This window comes from Rana temporaria, chromosome 2 (assembly GCF_905171775.1).
Source record: "Rana temporaria chromosome 2, aRanTem1.1, whole genome shotgun sequence".
In the NCBI taxonomy this organism is placed as follows: domain Eukaryota; kingdom Metazoa; phylum Chordata; class Amphibia; order Anura; family Ranidae; genus Rana; species Rana temporaria.
Window position 1 is genome coordinate 313,921,770 of NC_053490.1, and position 18,675 is coordinate 313,940,444.

At 44.8% G+C, this 18,675-nt stretch overlaps 1 protein-coding gene across 3 annotated transcripts in view; it reads right to left on the reverse strand.

Annotated features, from left to right (window-relative positions):
- Positions 1–18,675, reverse strand: part of LOC120927016 (transcription factor ETV7-like) — an 88,970-nt gene that overhangs the window by 32,854 nt on the left and 37,441 nt on the right. For all 3 annotated transcript variants that reach the window (XM_040337407.1, XM_040337406.1, XM_040337408.1), the window contains exon 2: positions 1,574–1,703. In XM_040337407.1, coding sequence (XP_040193341.1) covers positions 1,574–1,703 — 130 coding nt within the window. The remainder of the gene's footprint in view (positions 1–1,573; positions 1,704–18,675) is intronic.

The following is an 18,675-nucleotide window of genomic DNA, read 5'->3' on the forward strand; positions in this document are numbered from 1 at the left end:
GCTCTGCTTCAGTATGTCACAGTACACAGGGCTGTCTTAATGAGAGGGCACACCTGGGCACTGCCCAGGGGCCCCAGCTGCACGGGGGGCCCCTGTATTTTCCCCAAAGCAGCTGGTCCTTGAGCCCTTGCTGCCCCAAAATTGAGGGCTCCATGATGGAACTGAGAGTGCTAGATACACAGGGGAGGCAGTCTGCCTCCTACCTACTTGATGTCTGTTTACCTGCACTGTTATCATTGTAGGGGGCCCCAGAGCATTACTTTGCCCAGGGGCCCATAATGCTATTAAGACTGCCCTGACAGTACATGAAACAAGAAAAGCTGCTCCAGGTGAGTGAGTCTCTGGTTAATGCCCACACACACACTAGTCAAGTGCCAGCCCAGCTCGCATACTGTGTAATGTGAATAAATAATTCCGGACGGCTGCACTTCCAAAAATCCTTTTATTGAAGCTTCATATGACAAGTGGTTGACAGGTGGAGCAAGGGGCAAAGAGGTAGACGCGTTTCGCGCAAATATCAGCGCTTCGTCATTACCTCACAGTACATGTTGGCATTCATGTCTCCCTCAATGAACTGTAGCTACCCAGTGCCGGCAGCAAGTATGTAGCCCCAGACCATGACACTCCCACCACTATGCTTGACTGTAGGCAAGACACACTTTTCTTTTGTACTCCTCACCTGGTTGCCGCCACAAACGCTTGACACCATCTGAACCAAATAAGTTTATCTTGGACTCATCAGACCACAGGGCATGGTTCCAGTAATCCATGTCCTTGGTCTGCTTGTCTTCAGCAAACTGTTTGCAGGATTTTTTGTGAATCATCTTTAGAAGAGGCTTCCTTATGGGACAACAGCCAGGCAAATCAATTTAATGCAGTGTGCGGCATATGGTCTGAGCACTGACAGGCTGACCCCCCACCCCTTCAACCTCTGCAGCAATGCTCGCACCACTCATACGTCTATTTCCCAAAGACAACCTCTGTATATGACGCTGAGCATGTGCACTCAACTTCTTTGGTCGGCCATGGCGAGGCCTGTTCTGAGTGGAACCTGTCCTGTCAAACCGCTGTATGATCTTGGCCACCGTGCTGCACCTCAATTTCAGGGTCTTGGCAATCTTCTTATAACCTAAGTCATCTTTATGTAGAGCAACAATTTTTTTTTTTTTTGATCATCAGAGAGTTCTTTGCCATGAGGTGCCATGTTGAACTTCCAGTGACCAGTATGAGAGAGTGAGAGCGATAACACCAAATATAACACACCTGCTCCCCATTCACACCTGAGAACTTGTATCACTAATGAGTCACATGACACTGGGGAGGGAAAATGGCTAATTGGGTCCCAATGTGAACATTTTCACTTAGGGGTGTACTTACGTTTGTTGCCAGCGATTTAGACATTAATGGCTGTGTGTTGAGTTATTTTGAGGGGACAGCAAATTTACACTGTTATACAAGCTGTACACTCACTACTTTACATGTAATCGATAAAGCATTTTATTGTGCGTTTCACTAAATATAACCCCTTTTATAACTCATGTAAGGTTTGTGCTGTATATGCTTTAATACTCACTGAGACTTCCAGGAACTTTACATATGACTTCTTCGATGAATGAGCAATGTGATCGGCGATGATCAAATAGTCGCTGCGGAAACTGTGGCAGTACTGTTAACTTTGTAGAAAGCTTTTTCATTGGTCTGACCTGTTGAAATTAGCCATGATTAAATAAATTTGATGAAACGGTACACATCAATTATTTTTAAAGATAAACTTTACAATCCTTGAAACACTTTAAGAAATCCAGAATATAATTGATATAATCTTCATATGAATGTAATCTGCATTTTCTTTCCATTCCTTTTTAGAGCTCGTGTACATGGATATTTATTTGCTTTTCTTCCCCAAACAAGTCAAAGTGAATGTGAAAGCAGCTTAAAGCATCAATTAAGCAACTCGGGAACAGCTCAAAGCACCTAAAAATCACTTAGGGTATCTAAAAATGGACTTCAAAGTATAACCAAAGATAATCGTTTTACATTTTAGACAGAGTAGAGAAGGAATTTGATTACCTGTCGGCTTTTTATTGTTGTTTGTGCCCCAGTTAGGGAGATACACCCTCTCTATTTTTACCTCATCACCAAAAACAAAAGTGAAAGAAAATCTCACATGTTGGATTTTCACCAGAACAGGATAAAAGAGAAAATCTATCAATGTGTCTCATAAAGATTCACACTTGTGTGAGAGAGCTTTGGAAGGATTATGATTACTAGAAAGCACTGTTGCAGGCAGGGTCAGAGACTGCAGACATGACAAAGGAGATGGCCAGAGACTGCAGACATGACAAAGGAGATGGTCAGAGACTGCAGACATGATACAGGAGATGGTCAGAGACTGCAGACATGGTACAGGAGATGGCCAGAGACTGCAGACATGATACAGGAGATGGTCAGAGACTGCAGACATGATACAGGAGATGGTCAGAGACTGCAGACATGGTACAGGAGATGGTCAGAGACTGCAGACATGATACAGGAGATGGTCAGAGACTGCAGACATGACAAAGGAGATGGCCAGAGACTGCAGACATGACAAAGGAGATGGTCAGAGACTGCAGACATGATACAGGAGATGGTCAGAGACTGCAGACATGGTACAGGAGATGGCCAGAGACTGCAGACATGATACAGGAGATGGTCAGAGACTGCAGACATGATACAGGAGATGGTCAGAGACTGCAGACATGGTACAGGAGATGGTCAGAGACTGCAGACATGATACAGGAGATGGTCAGAGACTGCAGACATGATACAGGAGATGGCCAGAGACTGCAGAAATGATACAGAAGATGATCAGAGACTGCAGAAATGATACAAGCGATGGTCAGAGACTGCAGAAATTATACAGAAGATGGTCAGAGACTACAGACTTGATACAAGATATGGTCAGAGACTGCAATTATATGGTCAGAGACTGAAATTATACAAGAGGTCAAATGCAGCCTACCAGTGCCCACCAAATGCAGCCTCATCAGTGCCCACCAAATGCAGCCTACCAGTGCCCACCAATTGAAGCCTACCAGTGCCCATCAAATACAGCCTACCAGTGCCCACCAATTGAAGCCTACCAGTGCCCACCAAATACTGCCTATCAGTGCCCACCAAATACTGCCTACCAGTGCCCACCAAATGCAGCCTACCAGTGCCCACCAAATGCAACTTATTAGTGCCCACCAAATAAAGCCTACCAATGCCCACCAAATGCAGCCTTATCAGTGCCCACCAATTGCAGCTTACCAGTGCCCACCAAATGTAGCCTACCAGGGCCCACTAAATGCAACTTATTAGTGCCCACCAAATGCAGCCTACCAATTCCCACCAAATGCAGCCTTATCAGTGCCCACCAAATTCAGCTTATCAGTGCCCATCAAATGCAGCCTACCAATGCCCATCAAATGCAGCCTAACAGTGCCCATCATCTGAAGCCTACCAATGCCCATCAAATGCAGCCTAACAGTACCCATCATCCGAAGCCCACCAGTGCCCAACAAATGCAGCTCCCAGAGTTTAAACATAGCTCGCTCAGAGATGCATATGTGCAGCATGTGGGAGTTAAAGCACAACATTTTGCTGCCACACATATTGGTTAGTGCAACATAAAGGGTTATAGTGTATCTTACCCTAAATATATATGTTTTTCTATGTGGATGTAAGCAGGTTAAAATGCATTTAGTTGGTTTCCAGCAGCCGGCACAGTCTGGAAAAGAGTTAGGCCTTGTACACACGATCAGACATGTCCGATGAAAATGGTCCGCGGACCGTTTTCATCGGACATGTCTGCTGGGAGATTTTGGTCTGATGTGTGTACACACCATCAGACCAAAATCCCTGCAGACAGAAAACGCGGTGACGTGGCGGCGACGACGATGACGCGGCGACGTGCGCGAACCAGGAAGTTCAATGCTTCCACGCATGCGTCGAATCACTTCGACGCATGTGGGGGATTTCGGCCCGATGGTTAGGTGTACTAACCATCGGACATGTCCGACGGACAGGTTTCCACCGGACAAGTTTCTTAGCATGTCCGGTCGTGTGTACGAGGCCTTAAAGCGCCATTGGCCTAGTTCCCGGGCTTTTTTACTTTGGCTAGCCCACCTGAAAGGACCGCTAAAATCTGAAGTCGTTCGTTGCTAGTTGGTGGGTCAATGAACAGTGAGAGTAGCGTGGAAGTGGAAGACGCTCAAAAGACATCGGGAACCATGGACAGCATCCAAGTCATGGACAATATGGACTCTTGCCTTACGGAGGTATGCCTGGGCCACAGCATGTTGTTAGTTGGGATTAGGGAAAGGACATGTTTTTGCTGTATTGTCCTGCTTTTTAACAGTAAAATTATGTTAACCGTTCTGAGCTCATTTTTCAATGAGGTGCGTGTTGGTTCTGACATATCCCAAAGAACCTGGGTCTGTAATTGCACTAAGGGGTATGAAGTAACACCGCTGCAGAAAGGTTAACTCGCTAAGACAAGGATGAGGAGTATAGTTGCTATGGGCAACCAAGTGAAGGAACAAGCTACAACAACCAGTCATTAAGCATGATACCTGGTAAGATGACAGATCCTCTGGTAGCAAGAGGGTTTGGTGTTCTGGCTCCCACCCTTGAAATCCATCTCCCTTGGTAACCAGGAGCAGACTAGCATTACAGAGACTAATGCCCTGGTCACTGGTACTGGAAGGACAGAGTTAAGTGAGAGCACGCAGGTCCAGTGGCGTAGCGTGGGTTGTCAGCGCCCGGGACAAGGCAAGTAATCTGCGCCCCCCCAACCTGCAGACTTTTAGCACTCCCTGAGTCGCTTCCTTTCCTACTAGTACTGACCAGCTTGATTCATACACTAACCACTACCCTAACCTACCCGATTCCTTCGCCGACCACTACACTGACCTACCCGATTCCTATCCTGCCCACCCCACTACCCACTAAACTGCACTGCACTACACTACACTGCCCACTAAACCCCACTACACTGCCCACCACACTACACTGCCCACTAAACTACACTACACTACCCCCCCACTAAACTTCCCACCCCACCACACTGCCCACTAAACTACACTGCACTACCCACTCCACCACACTGCCCACTAAACTACACTGCACTACCCACCCCACCCCACTACCCACTAAACTTCACTGCACTACACTACACTGCCCACTAAACCCCACTACACTGCCCACCACACTACACTTCCCACTAAACTACACTACACTACCTCCCCACTAAACTGCCCACACTGCCCACTAAACTACACTGCACTACCCACCCCACCACACTACCCACTAACCTACACTACCCACGCCACCGTCCACTAAACTACACTGCACTACCCACCCCACCACACTACCCACTAAACTACACTACACTACCCACCCCACTACACTGCCCATCCCACCACACTACACTGCCCACCCCACCATACTGCCCACTAAGCTACACTACACTACCCACCCCACCACACTACCCACTAAACTCCACTACCCACCCCACTACGCTGCCCACCCCACCACACTACACTGTCCACTAAACTACACTACCCACCCCACCACACTACCCACTAAACTACACTACCCACCCCACCACACTACACTGCCCATCCCACTACACTGCCCACTAAACTCCACTATACTGCCCACTAAACTCCACTGCCCACCCCACTACACTGCCCACTAAACTCCACTACACTGCCCACCCACCACACTACACTGCCCACCCCACCACACTGCCCACTAAACTCCACTCCACTCCACTCCACTGCCCACTAAACTCCACTGCCCACTAAACTTCACTACACTACACTGCCCACTAAACTCCACTGCCCACCTCCATCTATTTTGAGGGATCTTTGTTCAGTCACTGCTAAGGTTTGTTTTTCCAATTTTGAAGCCATACTTTTTCGTGCAGTGTTTTCATTAACATTTTTTGCAGCCCTTAGAGTGTCAGAATTTAGTTTTATTCAGGCTTCTGATGTCATTATTTCAGAAAAATTGGTGAAAATTTTTCTTCGCGGGTCAAAAACTGATCAAATGGGTGTAGGTAACTGGGCTAATCTATTTGCTTCTAGTAGCTCTCCTGTTTGCCCTGTAAAATTATTGTCTCAATATGTTCAGATTAGACCCCCTTCATTTAATAAATGTTTTATTCATGAGTCGGGTTCTCCTTTAACAAAGTACCAATTTAATTGCGTTTTTAAAAAATGCTTGAAAGAGCTGAATTTACATGAATCCCATCTTACATCACATTCCTTTAGAATAGGCGCAGCTACTGAAGCAGCTCGTTTGGGTCTAAACTCTGATGTAATTAAAAAGGTTGGTAGGTGGAAGTCAAATAGTTACCTTTTATATATCCGCCCTAACATTTATGTTTGATTTATTTTAGGTGAAAGCAGAACAGAATGGATTCTGGGCCATTCATTCGTTTTCTGGGCACATCAGAGAGCCACGGATAGAATATATTCTAGCAACCTGGGTTTGGACCCTTCTCAGTTTAAAATTTTATGGTTTGGCAGGAGGAGTATGGTTTGGTCCAATTTAATGTTTGAAATGCATAGGCTTCTTCAGGTATTCCCTCCTCCAGATGTGTTAATTATACATCTGGGGGGGGGGGGGTGACATTGGTAAGCTCAGGACGTTAGACATTATTTTTCACATTAGGGATGACCTCTTTAGAATTAAACTATCTTTCCCCAATACGGTCATCATTTTTTCTGAAATAGTGCAAAGGCTGAGATGGATTTCTCTGCCTTCTTTACGTCCTCTGGAGAAGGTTAGGCGTAGGATTAATAGGGCAGTTGCCAAGTTGCTGTTAGCTTTAGGAATTTTCTCCTTCAGGCACACTGAGCTAGAAGGTCTTATTGAAGGATATATAGAAAGGATGTCCGATGTAGGATTAGATATTTTTAATGCAAATTTGGGCACTTGTGTTGAGATGGCCACGGTTTGGGGAGGTTGGTGAAAGGTGGGTTGGTATCCACCTGTCTTTTGGATAATTTTGGAAGTCTGATTATATTTATGTGCAACCTGAGCTATAGTGGCTAGGCTGTTGAAAGTTATTGAATTTATTTATTTAAATAAAATTTGTCTGAAATCCAATAATAAAGCAGCCACGGCCATACTTATTCCAACACTGGTGTGGATTTGTTTTATTTTTAAGGTTAAAGGGGTTGTAAAGAAAAAAATATTTTCCTCTTAAATTAAAGTCTGACAGTAGCTGATAAAGTAAAAAGTAATGTTTTGCATTATAACTAGTTTGATACCTGTTGAAATCGAGCTGTTTTATTCACCTCCAGCACTCCTGAATCATTATTCTAACTGACTTCCTGGTTTGCGGTGCGCATTCATTCTTGCTACATCACGGCCTAATTGGAACTACAGTTCCCATTAGGCTTAGCCTCCATGCCTGTGAAGGGATAAGAGAGCATCTTCACGCAGGGCTGTAGTCATAGGGAGGGGGTGAGCACATTCTGCTTTCCACCATGCAAAACGGCTCAGATGCTGGTGGAAAGCAAGAAGAGGAGAGACAGGAAATGGCATTTTCAAACCTGGATTACTGTATTTTGGAGGTCAAAAGGAAAAACGAGGTAAGTGATATTTAAATGCTCTAGCTTACAGCAATCAATTGATCTAATAAAAAACAAACCTTTAGTGTTCCTTTAAGTATAGATATTAAGGGTTCCTGCCTGCTGTCCCATGTCTATGCATATTTTGGCTGATCAGCCTCATTTAAACTAGAAGACAGTGTTCTTGTCTTTTCATCCTGGATTGTCAAGACCATCCAATTAGCAATTAGTTTATGGGTCAGTGGGGCTTCCACCTCCCTCTGAATTACAGGCTCCCTCTATGAGGGGCATTGGAGCACCATGGAAAAGCTATGCTAAAGTTCCAGTGAAGACCATCTGTAGAAATGCAAGATGGAGCACACCTAAGACACTCCTTCACCATTATAATCTAGATGTCAGATTAGCCCAGTATCCTTGATATTATCGGTTCTCTCAGATTCTCTAGCTAAATAAATGTATTTTTATTTGGTGAAGCTTTCTTGTTAAAAAAAATGTATTTAGTGAAGCTAGTTCTGTTTTTAAGTTCCCTCCCTTGTTGTACCTCCCTTTTATCACTGTAAATGTCTCCATATTTTGTATGCCTCGTTTATTCGCTAACAGACTGTAAGCTTGGGTGCCCATTCCCCCCCAGTGCACCTAAATACAAACTGGGTGTTCAACAGTATGATCTGAATCAGATCACACAACTGAACAAATGGACACAATATACACTTTGTACTGGCGCAATAAATAACTGAATCCAATACAATAAAGTGTTAAAAAGTTAAAACACGCACTAAAGTCCAAAAACGTAATAGTTTATAGTTCGGGTTGAGCGAACCCGAACTGTAAAGTTCGGGTTCGGTACGGACTTTGGGTTTTTCCCAAACCCGGACCTGAACCCGAATAAATGAAAAAAGTCCGGGTTCGGAGTTCGGGTATGTTTTGGCGCGCTGCACGGCAGCCAATCGCCATTCGTGTTACTACTGTGACTGGGAACTGATCACAGCCATGCCTACTTATGGCATGGCTGTGATTGGCCAGTGCAGCATGTGACCCATCATGTGACCAGTCTCTATATTAGATAGAGGCACACAGCACAGATCATTACTCTGCTTCACTCATGATAGGGAAAGGCTGCTGGAATCTGCTGCTTAGGGAAAGTCTTAGGTGTATCTGGCTCGTTGTCACTGTGCTTCACTTATGTGAGGGAAAGGCTGCTGAATCTGCTCAGGGACAGTTAGGTCTATGCTGCTATGCTGCTCCAGAAATATCAAGAAGCACACTTTATTTCTTTGATATCTGCATCATCTTATGGCATCTGGCTCGTTGTCACTGCTTCACTTATGTGAGGGAAAGGCTGCTGAATCTGCTTAGGGACAGTTTTAGGTGTATGCTGTTCCAGAAATATCAACAAGCACTCTATTCCTGTGACATCTGCTGTGCTTCATATAGTTTAGGAATTTTGTTCAGCTATAGGGGCAGTTTGCAATCTATAGGTGACTGAGTATTTCAACAGCACTACACCTGCCACACCACCTGTGCTCCTGTGATATACTGTGTTTCTGTCAAGTACATAGTCAGGGAGAGGTTCCTGAAATATTTTTCCTATAGGGGCAGTCAGCACTCTATAGGTGACTGAGTATTTCAACAGAAGTACACCTGCCACACCACCTGTGCACCTGTGATATACTGTGTTTCTGTCAAGTACATAGTCAGGGAGAGGTTCCTGAAATATTTTTCCTATAGGGGCAGTCAGCACTCTATAGGTGACTGAGTATTTCAACAGCAGTACACCTGCCACACCACCTGTGCACCTGTGATATACTGTGTTTCTGTCAAGTACATAGTCAGGGACAGGTTCCTGAAATATTTTTCCTATAGGGGCAGTCAGCACTCTATAGGTGACTGAGTATTTCAACAGCAGTACACCTGCCGCACCATCTGTGCACCTGTGATATACTGTGTTTCTGTCAAGTACATAGTCAGGGACAGGTTCCTGAAATATTTTTCCTATAGGGGCAGTCAGCACTCTATAGGTGACTGAGTATTTCAACAGCACTACACCTGCCACACCACCTGTGCACCTGTGATATACTGTGTTTTTGTCAAGTACATAGTCAGGGACAGGTTCCTGAAATATTTTTCCTATAGGGGCAGTCAGCAATCTATAGGTGACTCTGTATATTTCAACAGCACTGCACCTGTCCCCTGTGATATACTGTCTGCGCAGTACATTGTTTAGGGCTGGGTTCCTGCTTCTTGCTATAGGTGGAGAAATATATAGGTGAATCTCTGCCTATTTCACCAGCTTACACTATTTTTGTATTTAAAATTTCTGAAAATTAGGGCAAGACCCTAAATTTGAGAAATATATAGGTGAATCTCTGCCCATTTCACCAGCACTCCACCTGTCCCCTGTGATATACTGTCTGTGCAGTACATTGTTTAGTGCTGGCTTCCTGCTTATTGCTATAGGTAGAGAAATATATAGGTGAATCTCTGCCTATTTCACCAGCTTACACTATTTTTGTATTTAAATTTTTTCAAAATTAGGGCAAGACCCTAAATTTGAGAAATATATAGGTGAATCTCTGCCCATTTCACCAGCACTCCACCTGTCCCCTGTGATATACTGTCTGTGCAGTACATTGTTTAGTGCTGGCTTCCTGCTTATTGCTATAGGTAGAGAAATATATAGGTGAATCCCTGCCTATTTCACCAGCTTACACTATTTTTGAATTAAAAATTTCTCAAAATTAGACCCTAAATTTGAGAAATATGAGGAAAACGTCAAATAAGGGACGTGGCTGCGGTCATGGTGCTGCTGGTGGAGCTCCTGTTACAGGGAGAGGACGTGGTCGATCTGTGCCAGCTACAAGCACAAGTGAAACACCTTTCTCAGGTGCGAGTAGCCGACAGAGCCTGCAGCGGTATTTGGTCGGGCCTAATCCAGCTCTACGAATGTTGAGGCCAGGAGCAGAACAGGCGGTAGTAGATTGGGTTGCTAACAGTGCCTCCAGTTCCTTCACATTGTTTTCCAACCAGTCTTGTGCTGAAAGTTCAGAGTTGGCGCCTGCAGACGATGTCCACCATCAGTCTTTCACCTCACCCCCTTGCAAATCAGCAGTCTGCCAAGCAGTCTGAGCCCCAAAGCATGCAGCAGTCTCTTCTTCTTTTTGATGAGTCTGTTAGCATGTGTTCCCAGGGCCATCCACCTAGCCCAGCCTCAGAAGGGGAAGAAATTGAGTGCACCGGTGCCCAACCACTTATATTTCAGGATGAGTTCATGGGGGGACCATCACAGCACGTCTTGCATGATGATGATGAAACACAGTTGCCAACTGCTGGTGCTTTTGCAATTGTGCAGACCGACAAGGAGGGCAGTGGTGAAGACTGGGTGGAAGATGATGTGCAGGACGATGAGGTCCTCGACCCGACATGGAATCAACCTCATGCAGGTGACCCGTGTAGTTCGGAGGAAGAGGCGGTGGTCGCACAGAGCCACCAGCACAGCAGAAGAGGGAGCACACCAAAGCCAGGTCCAAGGAGTTCCCTAGCGTGGCAGTTCTTCACACAATGTGCTGATGACAAGACACGCGTGGTTTGCACGTTGTGCAATCAGAGCCTGAAGCGAGGCATAAACGTTATCAACCTGAGCACAACCTGCATGACCAGGTATCTAAGTGCAAAGCACGAGCTGCAGTGGAGTAGAACCTCAAAAACCAAGAAAGGTCTCTGGCTCCTCCTGCTTCCTCTTCTGCATCAGTCTCGGGCCTCTCTGCCTCTTCATCCACCTCCGTAGTGACAGTGCCACCTGCCACCCCTCAATAAGAGGACCGGCAAGCAACACTACCAGACAATTTCTTTCACCGCTCCAGGTGAGTCTCGTAGATCATCAAGGGTAGTTTGAACCACCAGGGTGCCGGCAATGCTGATTATAGCAAAAACGAAAAGAACTCTGGACAGCCGCACTCCAAAATGACTTAAAATAAAGTTGGTCTTTTAATGTAAAAAGTACATACAGGCACTGCAAACAACAGATACAGATTGGCCGACGCGTTTCACGCTGCAATTCAGCGCTTAGTCATGGCTAAGCATGCAGCAGTCTCTTCTTCTTTTTGATGAGTCTGTTAGCATGTGTTCCCAGGGCCATCCACCTAGCCCAGCCTCAGAAGGGGAAGAAATTGAGTGCACCGGTGCCCAACCACTTATATTTCAGGATGAGTTCATGGGGGGACCATCACAGCACGTCTTGCATGATGATGATGAAACACAGTTGCCAACTGCTGGTGCTTTTGCAATTGTGCAGACCGACAAGGAGGGCAGTGGTGAAGACTGGGTGGAAGATGATGTGCAGGACGATGAGGTCCTCGACCCGACATGGAATCAACCTCATGCAGGTGACCCGTGTAGTTCGGAGGAAGAGGCGGTGGTCGCACAGAGCCACCAGCACAGCAGAAGAGGGAGCACACCAAAGCCAGGTCCAAGGAGTTCCCTAGCGTGGCAGTTCTTCACACAATGTGCTGATGACAAGACACGCGTGGTTTGCACGTTGTGCAATCAGAGCCTGAAGCGAGGCATAAACGTTCTCAACCTGAGCACAACCTGCATGACCAGGTATCTAAGTGCAAAGCACGAGCTGCAGTGGAGTAGAACCTCAAAAACCAAGAAAGGTCTCTGGCTCCTCCTGCTTCCTCTTCTGCATCAGTCTCGGGCCTCTCTGCCTCTTCATCCACCTCCGTAGTGACAGTGCCACCTGCCACCCCTCAATAAGAGGACCGGCAAGCAACACTACCACCTGGGTCACCAAACATCTCCACAATGTCCCATGGAAGCATTCAGCTCTCCATCTCCCAAACACTGGAGCGTAAGAGGAAGTACCCCTCTTCCCACCCCCGAGCCCTGGCCCTGAATGCCAGCATTTCAAAATTACTGGCCTTTGAAATGCTGTCATACCGTCTGGTGGAAACGCAGAGTTTTAAAAGCCTGATGGCATTGGCTGTCCCACAGTACGTCGTGCCCAGCCGCCACTACTTTTCCAGGCGGGCCATCCCTTCCCTGCACAACCAAGTGGAGGACAAAATCAGGTGTACACTGCGCAAGGCCATCTGTGCCAAGGTCCACCTAACTACGAATACGTAAAAAAATCACAAGAGAACAGCGCTCAGGAAGATCAAATGACAACAATCAGTAACAGGGGTTAAAAAGGTTAAAATCCAAGATAAGGTGACAGCAGCAATTAAGAGTAAAAATGGAACCAATAGTTAAAAGTTCATAAATGAGAGTGCAATCAGTCCATGCATTGAAGCTGTATTCTCTGGGCAATTTATCAGTAGATGACCAAGGGCTGCTCTCCAGGAGTGAAGCCGACTCAGGTATACATGTAAAGAAAAGACAGGAAGAAAGCGCCTCTGAGTCATCTGGTTTAATACAATAATAAAAATAGATATCCAACACTTACATTACATATTACAGGAACAGGGGTGCAAGTGAGGATCTGTGAGCAAAAAGCCAGGTCGTGTGTCAATCTTGATGGGGGAGTATGAGCGTCAGCTGAAGGGATAAGCCAAGTGCGTGGCTGTGTATGAGCGGTGCAGGTGCATGGCGCTCAGTCCAAAGGATGGTAAGGTCAGCGTGACGGTGGCCAGCAGGGGCCAAAGCGATGTAGTGCAAAGCGGAGCTGGACACAGCGCTCGTTCGGAAGGGGATGACGTCAGCTAGACGGTGGCCGATAGGAAGCAAAAGGGCACACAACGCGTTTCAGAGCCAGCGCTAGTAAATGGCAAGACTGCGCGCTCCTTTTTCAAGTGTATAGAGGAGAGGGCCTTGCAGGATTATATCAGGAAAACCATGTGATAGTAATTGGCCAATAGGAGACCTGGATTTACGATCGGTACAAACAGAAGCAGATGAAGAAAACAGTGAAAAATAAGAGTTGGAAAAAAGAAACCAAAAAAAGGGGAGGGGGGGGCCGGCGGGCGGCCTAATTGAAATAAAAACAGGAGATAAGTGGACAAGTATTGCCAAAAATTATTAGATTTTAGCAGCTGCACTTCCTGTATACACATGAAAAGCGAGCAATAAATGGAAAACATAATGAGATAATGTGTACATAAAATTAATAGCAAAGTACATTCATAAAATTACATGATATAAAACTGGTGTATAATAATATTATCCAAATTATGTCAGCATCCAATAAAATATGTTTAGAAAAATCAATTAGAATTATATATATATATATATATATATATATATATATATATATATATATATATATATGTATCCGCACCTATATGTCTATGCTGGAAACTTATGTAAAAAAATAATAATAAAATTGATAGATAGAGAATCAGTCATATATACCCGACAGAGCTATGTATAAATTATTGAAAGTAATTACAGTAATAACAAATTATAAATCTTATGCAAAAAGCATCATAAAAATTATCATAAAATATATAACAAATATATAAAAATATATAAATATATAACAGATCTAAAAGAGACAGATTATTATGAGTCAGCAAGGGCACACCAAATAACAAATCTATATATTATAAAATGGTATTCACTTCCAGTTCCTCATTTAATCCGAGGGGAGCAAGACAATTAAGCGTAAATATCCAGAAAGTTTCGCGCTCGCAGAGTCGCGAGAAACGCTCAGCCTCAGACAACTTTTTGGGAATTGATTCAATGACCCATACCCGCAGGCCGTCAGTGGACTGATCATGGTGTTGCAAAAAATGACGGGGAACGCTATGCTCGTCGCAGCCTGCTTGGACAAGACGACGGTGTGTACCAAAGCGTTGTCTGAGTGGGTTGATTGTACGGCCCACATATAAAAGGTTGCATGGACATGAGAGACAATATACAACATAATCGGTGGAACAGTTGTAAAAGTTTTCTAGCTTGTAAGTTTTGTCATTGTGGACAAAATGTTTTTGGCCATGGGTAACAAAGTGGCAGGTTTTGCAGCGAGATTTATTGCATCTATACATTCCAGTGAGGGGGACCAAACAAGTGGTACTGGATGATCCAAGATCTTTGAGTTTACTCTGAGCTATTTTTTTTTTTTTTTTTTTCTTTCAAATAACAATTTTTTATTTTCAGAAAAGGTACATACAAGATATAGCAGCAGTTCAAGTACATTAGGAAGGCAGATGTACAGAATTCTAGCTAACTGGACTTACACAGTGGCTTCGTACTTATTTATGCTGTCAGTAACATGTAACATAACTGGAGATCAAAGAAGAGGGGGGGTATAGGAAGAGGGTGGGGTTAAGAGAGGGGGAGGGAAGATGAAAAAGGAAGGGGGGAGGAGGACAGGGGTGGGGGGAGGGGCAGGCAGAGCTATTTTATTTTTAAGGGTGGGGGCCCTCCTATATGTGATTTTAGGCTTGTCATTTAGAGTAGTAGCTAGATGAGGGTCCTGTTTTAGAATATTCCAGTGTTTAATTAAAATGTGTTCCATCTTCTTATATTGATCATGGTATCCAGTAATAAAACGTACAGTTGATGTTTCAGGCAATTTTTTCTGTTTGGATTTTATTCCGGGTAAAAAAGTATGGTGTGCTTGATCGATCAGTGGTTCTGGGTATCCTTTTTCTAGGAATTTTTTTTGTTGACTTTGTGTGATATAGTCACTATCCCTTGTGCAGTTATGTCTCAGTCTACAAAATTGTCCCTTAGGTATATTTGTAATCCATGTGGGGTGGTGACAACTATTATAATGGAGATATGAGTTACCCGCAGTGGGTTTAGTATAATTTCGTGCAAATATGTGAACACTGGAATATTCTAAAACAGGACCCTCATCTAGCTACTACTCTAAATGACAAGCCTAAAATCAGATATAGGAGGGCCCCCACCCTTAAAAATAAAATAGCTCCGAGTAAACTCAAAGATCTTGCATCACCCAGTACCACTTGTTTAGTCCCCCTCACTGGAATGTATAGATGCAATAAATCTCGCTGCAAAACCTGCCACTTTGTTACCCATGGCCAAAAACATTTTGTCCACAATGACAAAACTTACAAGCTAGAAAACTTTTACAACTGTTCCACCGATTATGTTGTATATTGTCTCTCATGTCCATGCAACCTTTTATATGTGGGCCGTACAATCAACCCACTCAGACAACGCTTTGGTACACACCGTCGTCTTGTCCAAGCAGGCTGCGACGAGCATAGCGTTCCCCGTCATTTTTTGCAACACCATGATCAGTCCACTGACGGCCTGCGGGTATGGGTCATTGAATCAATTCCCAAAAAGTTGTCTGAGGCTGAGCGTTTCTCGCGACTCTGCGAGCGCGAAACTTTCTGGATATTTACGCTTAATTGTCTTGCCCCCCTCGGATTAAATGAGGAACTGGACGTGAATACCATTTTATAATATATAGATTTGTTATTTGGTGTGCCCTTGCTGACTCATAATAATCTGTCTCTTTTAGATCTTTTATATATTTATATATTTTTATATATTTTTTATATATTTTATGATAATTTTTATGATGCTTTTTGCATAAGATTTATAATTTGTTATTGCTGTAATTACTTTCAATAATTTATACATAGCTCTGTCGGGTATATATGACTGATTCTCTATCTATCAATTTTATTATTATTTTTTTTACATAAGTTTCCAGCATAGACATATATGTGCGGATACATATATATATATATATATATATATATATATATATATATATATATATAATTCTAATTGATTTTTCTAAACATATATCATTGGATGCTGACATAATTTGGATAATATTATACCCCAGTTTTATATCATGTAATTTTATGAATGTACTTTGCTATTCATTTTATGTACACATTATCTCATTATGTTTTCCATTTATTGCTCGCTTTTCATGTGTATACAGGAAGTGCAGCTGCTAAAATCTAATAATTTTTGGCAATACTTGTCCACTTATCTCCTGTTTTTATTTCAATTAGGCCGCCCGCCCGCCCCCCCCCCCTCCCCTTTTTTTGGTTTCTTTTTTCCAACTCTTATTTTTCACTTTTTTCTTCATCTGCTTCTGTTTGTACCAATCGTAAATCCAGGTCTCCTATTGGCCCATTACTATCACATGGTTTTCCTGATATAATCCTGCAAGGCCCTCTCCTCTATACACTTGAAAAAGGAGCGCGCAGTCTTGCCATTTACTAGCGCTGGCTCTGAAACGCGTTGTGTGCCCTTTTGCTTCCTATCGGCCACCGTCTAGCTGACGTCATCCCCTTCCGAACGAGCGCTGTGTCCAGCTCCGCTTTGCACTACATCGCTTTGGCTCCTGCTGGCCACCGTCACGCTGACCTTACCATCCTTTGGACTGAGCGCCGTGCACCTGCACCGCTCATACACAGCCATGGACTTGGCTTATCCCTTCAGCTGACGCTCATACTCCCCCATCAGGATTGACACACGACCTGGCTTTTTGCTCACAGATCCTCACTTGCACCCCTGTTCCTGTAATATGTAATGTAAGTGTTGGATATCTATTTTTATTATTGTATTAAACCAGATGACTCAGAGGCGCTTTCTTCCTGTCTTTTCTTTAACTACGGATATGTGGACCAGTAAGCACGGTCAGGGACGTTATATCTCCCTAACAGCGCACTGGGTAAATGCAGTGGCGGCTGGGCCTGATGCGGATAGCAGTTTGGCACATGTCCTTCCACCACCGAGGATTGCAGGGCGCTTCAGTTTGCCTCCTGTTCCTAACTCCTTCTACTCCGCTTCCTCATCCTCTACCGCCTCCTCATCCAGTCAGCGTAACAAATTCACCACCAACTTCAGCACAGCCATGGGTAAACGCCAGCAGGCAGTTTTAAAACGTTCCTGTTCCTGAGCAATTACATGCTGCAGTGTCTCCGCAACGACCGGCGTGTTTCGCACATTATGACAGGTGCTGATTACTGGGTGGCCACGCTGCTGGATCCCTGTTACAAGGACAATGTACCGTCCTTAATCCCCTCACTGGAGCGTGAACGCAAGATGCGCGAGTACAAGCGCACGCTGGTAGACGCGCTGCTGGTGCAATTCCCACCTGGCAGCGGGGGCACAGTGGAAGCAGAAGGCGAAGGCAGAGGAGGAGGAAGAGGTCGCCAACGCAGCAGGGGCACCGCCAGCACCTCAGAAGGCAGGGTTAGCATGGCCGAAATGTGGAAAAGCTTTGTCAGCACGACACAACAAACAGCACCACCAGCTGATATGGAACGTTTTAGCAGGAGGCAGCATTTCAGCAACATGGTGGAGCAGTATGTGAGCACACCCCTACACGTACTGAATGACGGCTATGCCCCCTTAAACTTCTGGGTCTCCAAATTGGGCACATGGCCTGAGCTTGCCCTTTACGCCTTGGAGGTGCTGGCCTGCCCTGCGGCCAGTGTATTGTCTGAACGTGTATTTAGCACGGCAGGGGGCGTTATCACAGACAAGCGCAGCCGCCTGTCCAGAGCCAATGTGGACAAGCTCACGTTCATTAAAATGAACCAGGCATGGATCCCAGAGGAGTTGTCCGTACCTTGTGCAGAATAGACACCGGGCCGGCCTTACCCAGCCATTGTTTTTTCTGAGCTTTCTAGGGTTGCCATCTCATCCCTTCCAAAGCAAAAACATATTAATTACACAGGTTCTCTGGCTGATTAAGGTGCTGTTAATTAAACTCACTTGGTGCCTTATCGAGTCTATCGACATTAAATTAGCCCCAGAACCTGTGTAACTCTGTGTTCAGGTTTAAAGGGATGAGGTAGCAACCCTAGATCTGTCTCACTATTTTGGGGTTTACCCTAATTTAAAAAATAAATCAATTAAAAACCAAAACCTGCTGTGTTGGCTACCTCCTCCTCCTCCTCCTCCACCGCCGCTTCCACCTTCAGTCACATTCTTAGGCTTGCGCACTGCAACTGCTTTCTTTAAGTCCCACCAGAGGTTCTCAATCGGATTTAAGTCTGGTGACTGCGATGGCCACTCCAAAATGTTCCAGCCTTTAATCTGCAACCATGCTCTAGTGGAGTTGGAGGTATGCTTGGGATCATTGTCCTGTTGAAAGGTCCAACGTCTCCCAAGCCTCAGGTTT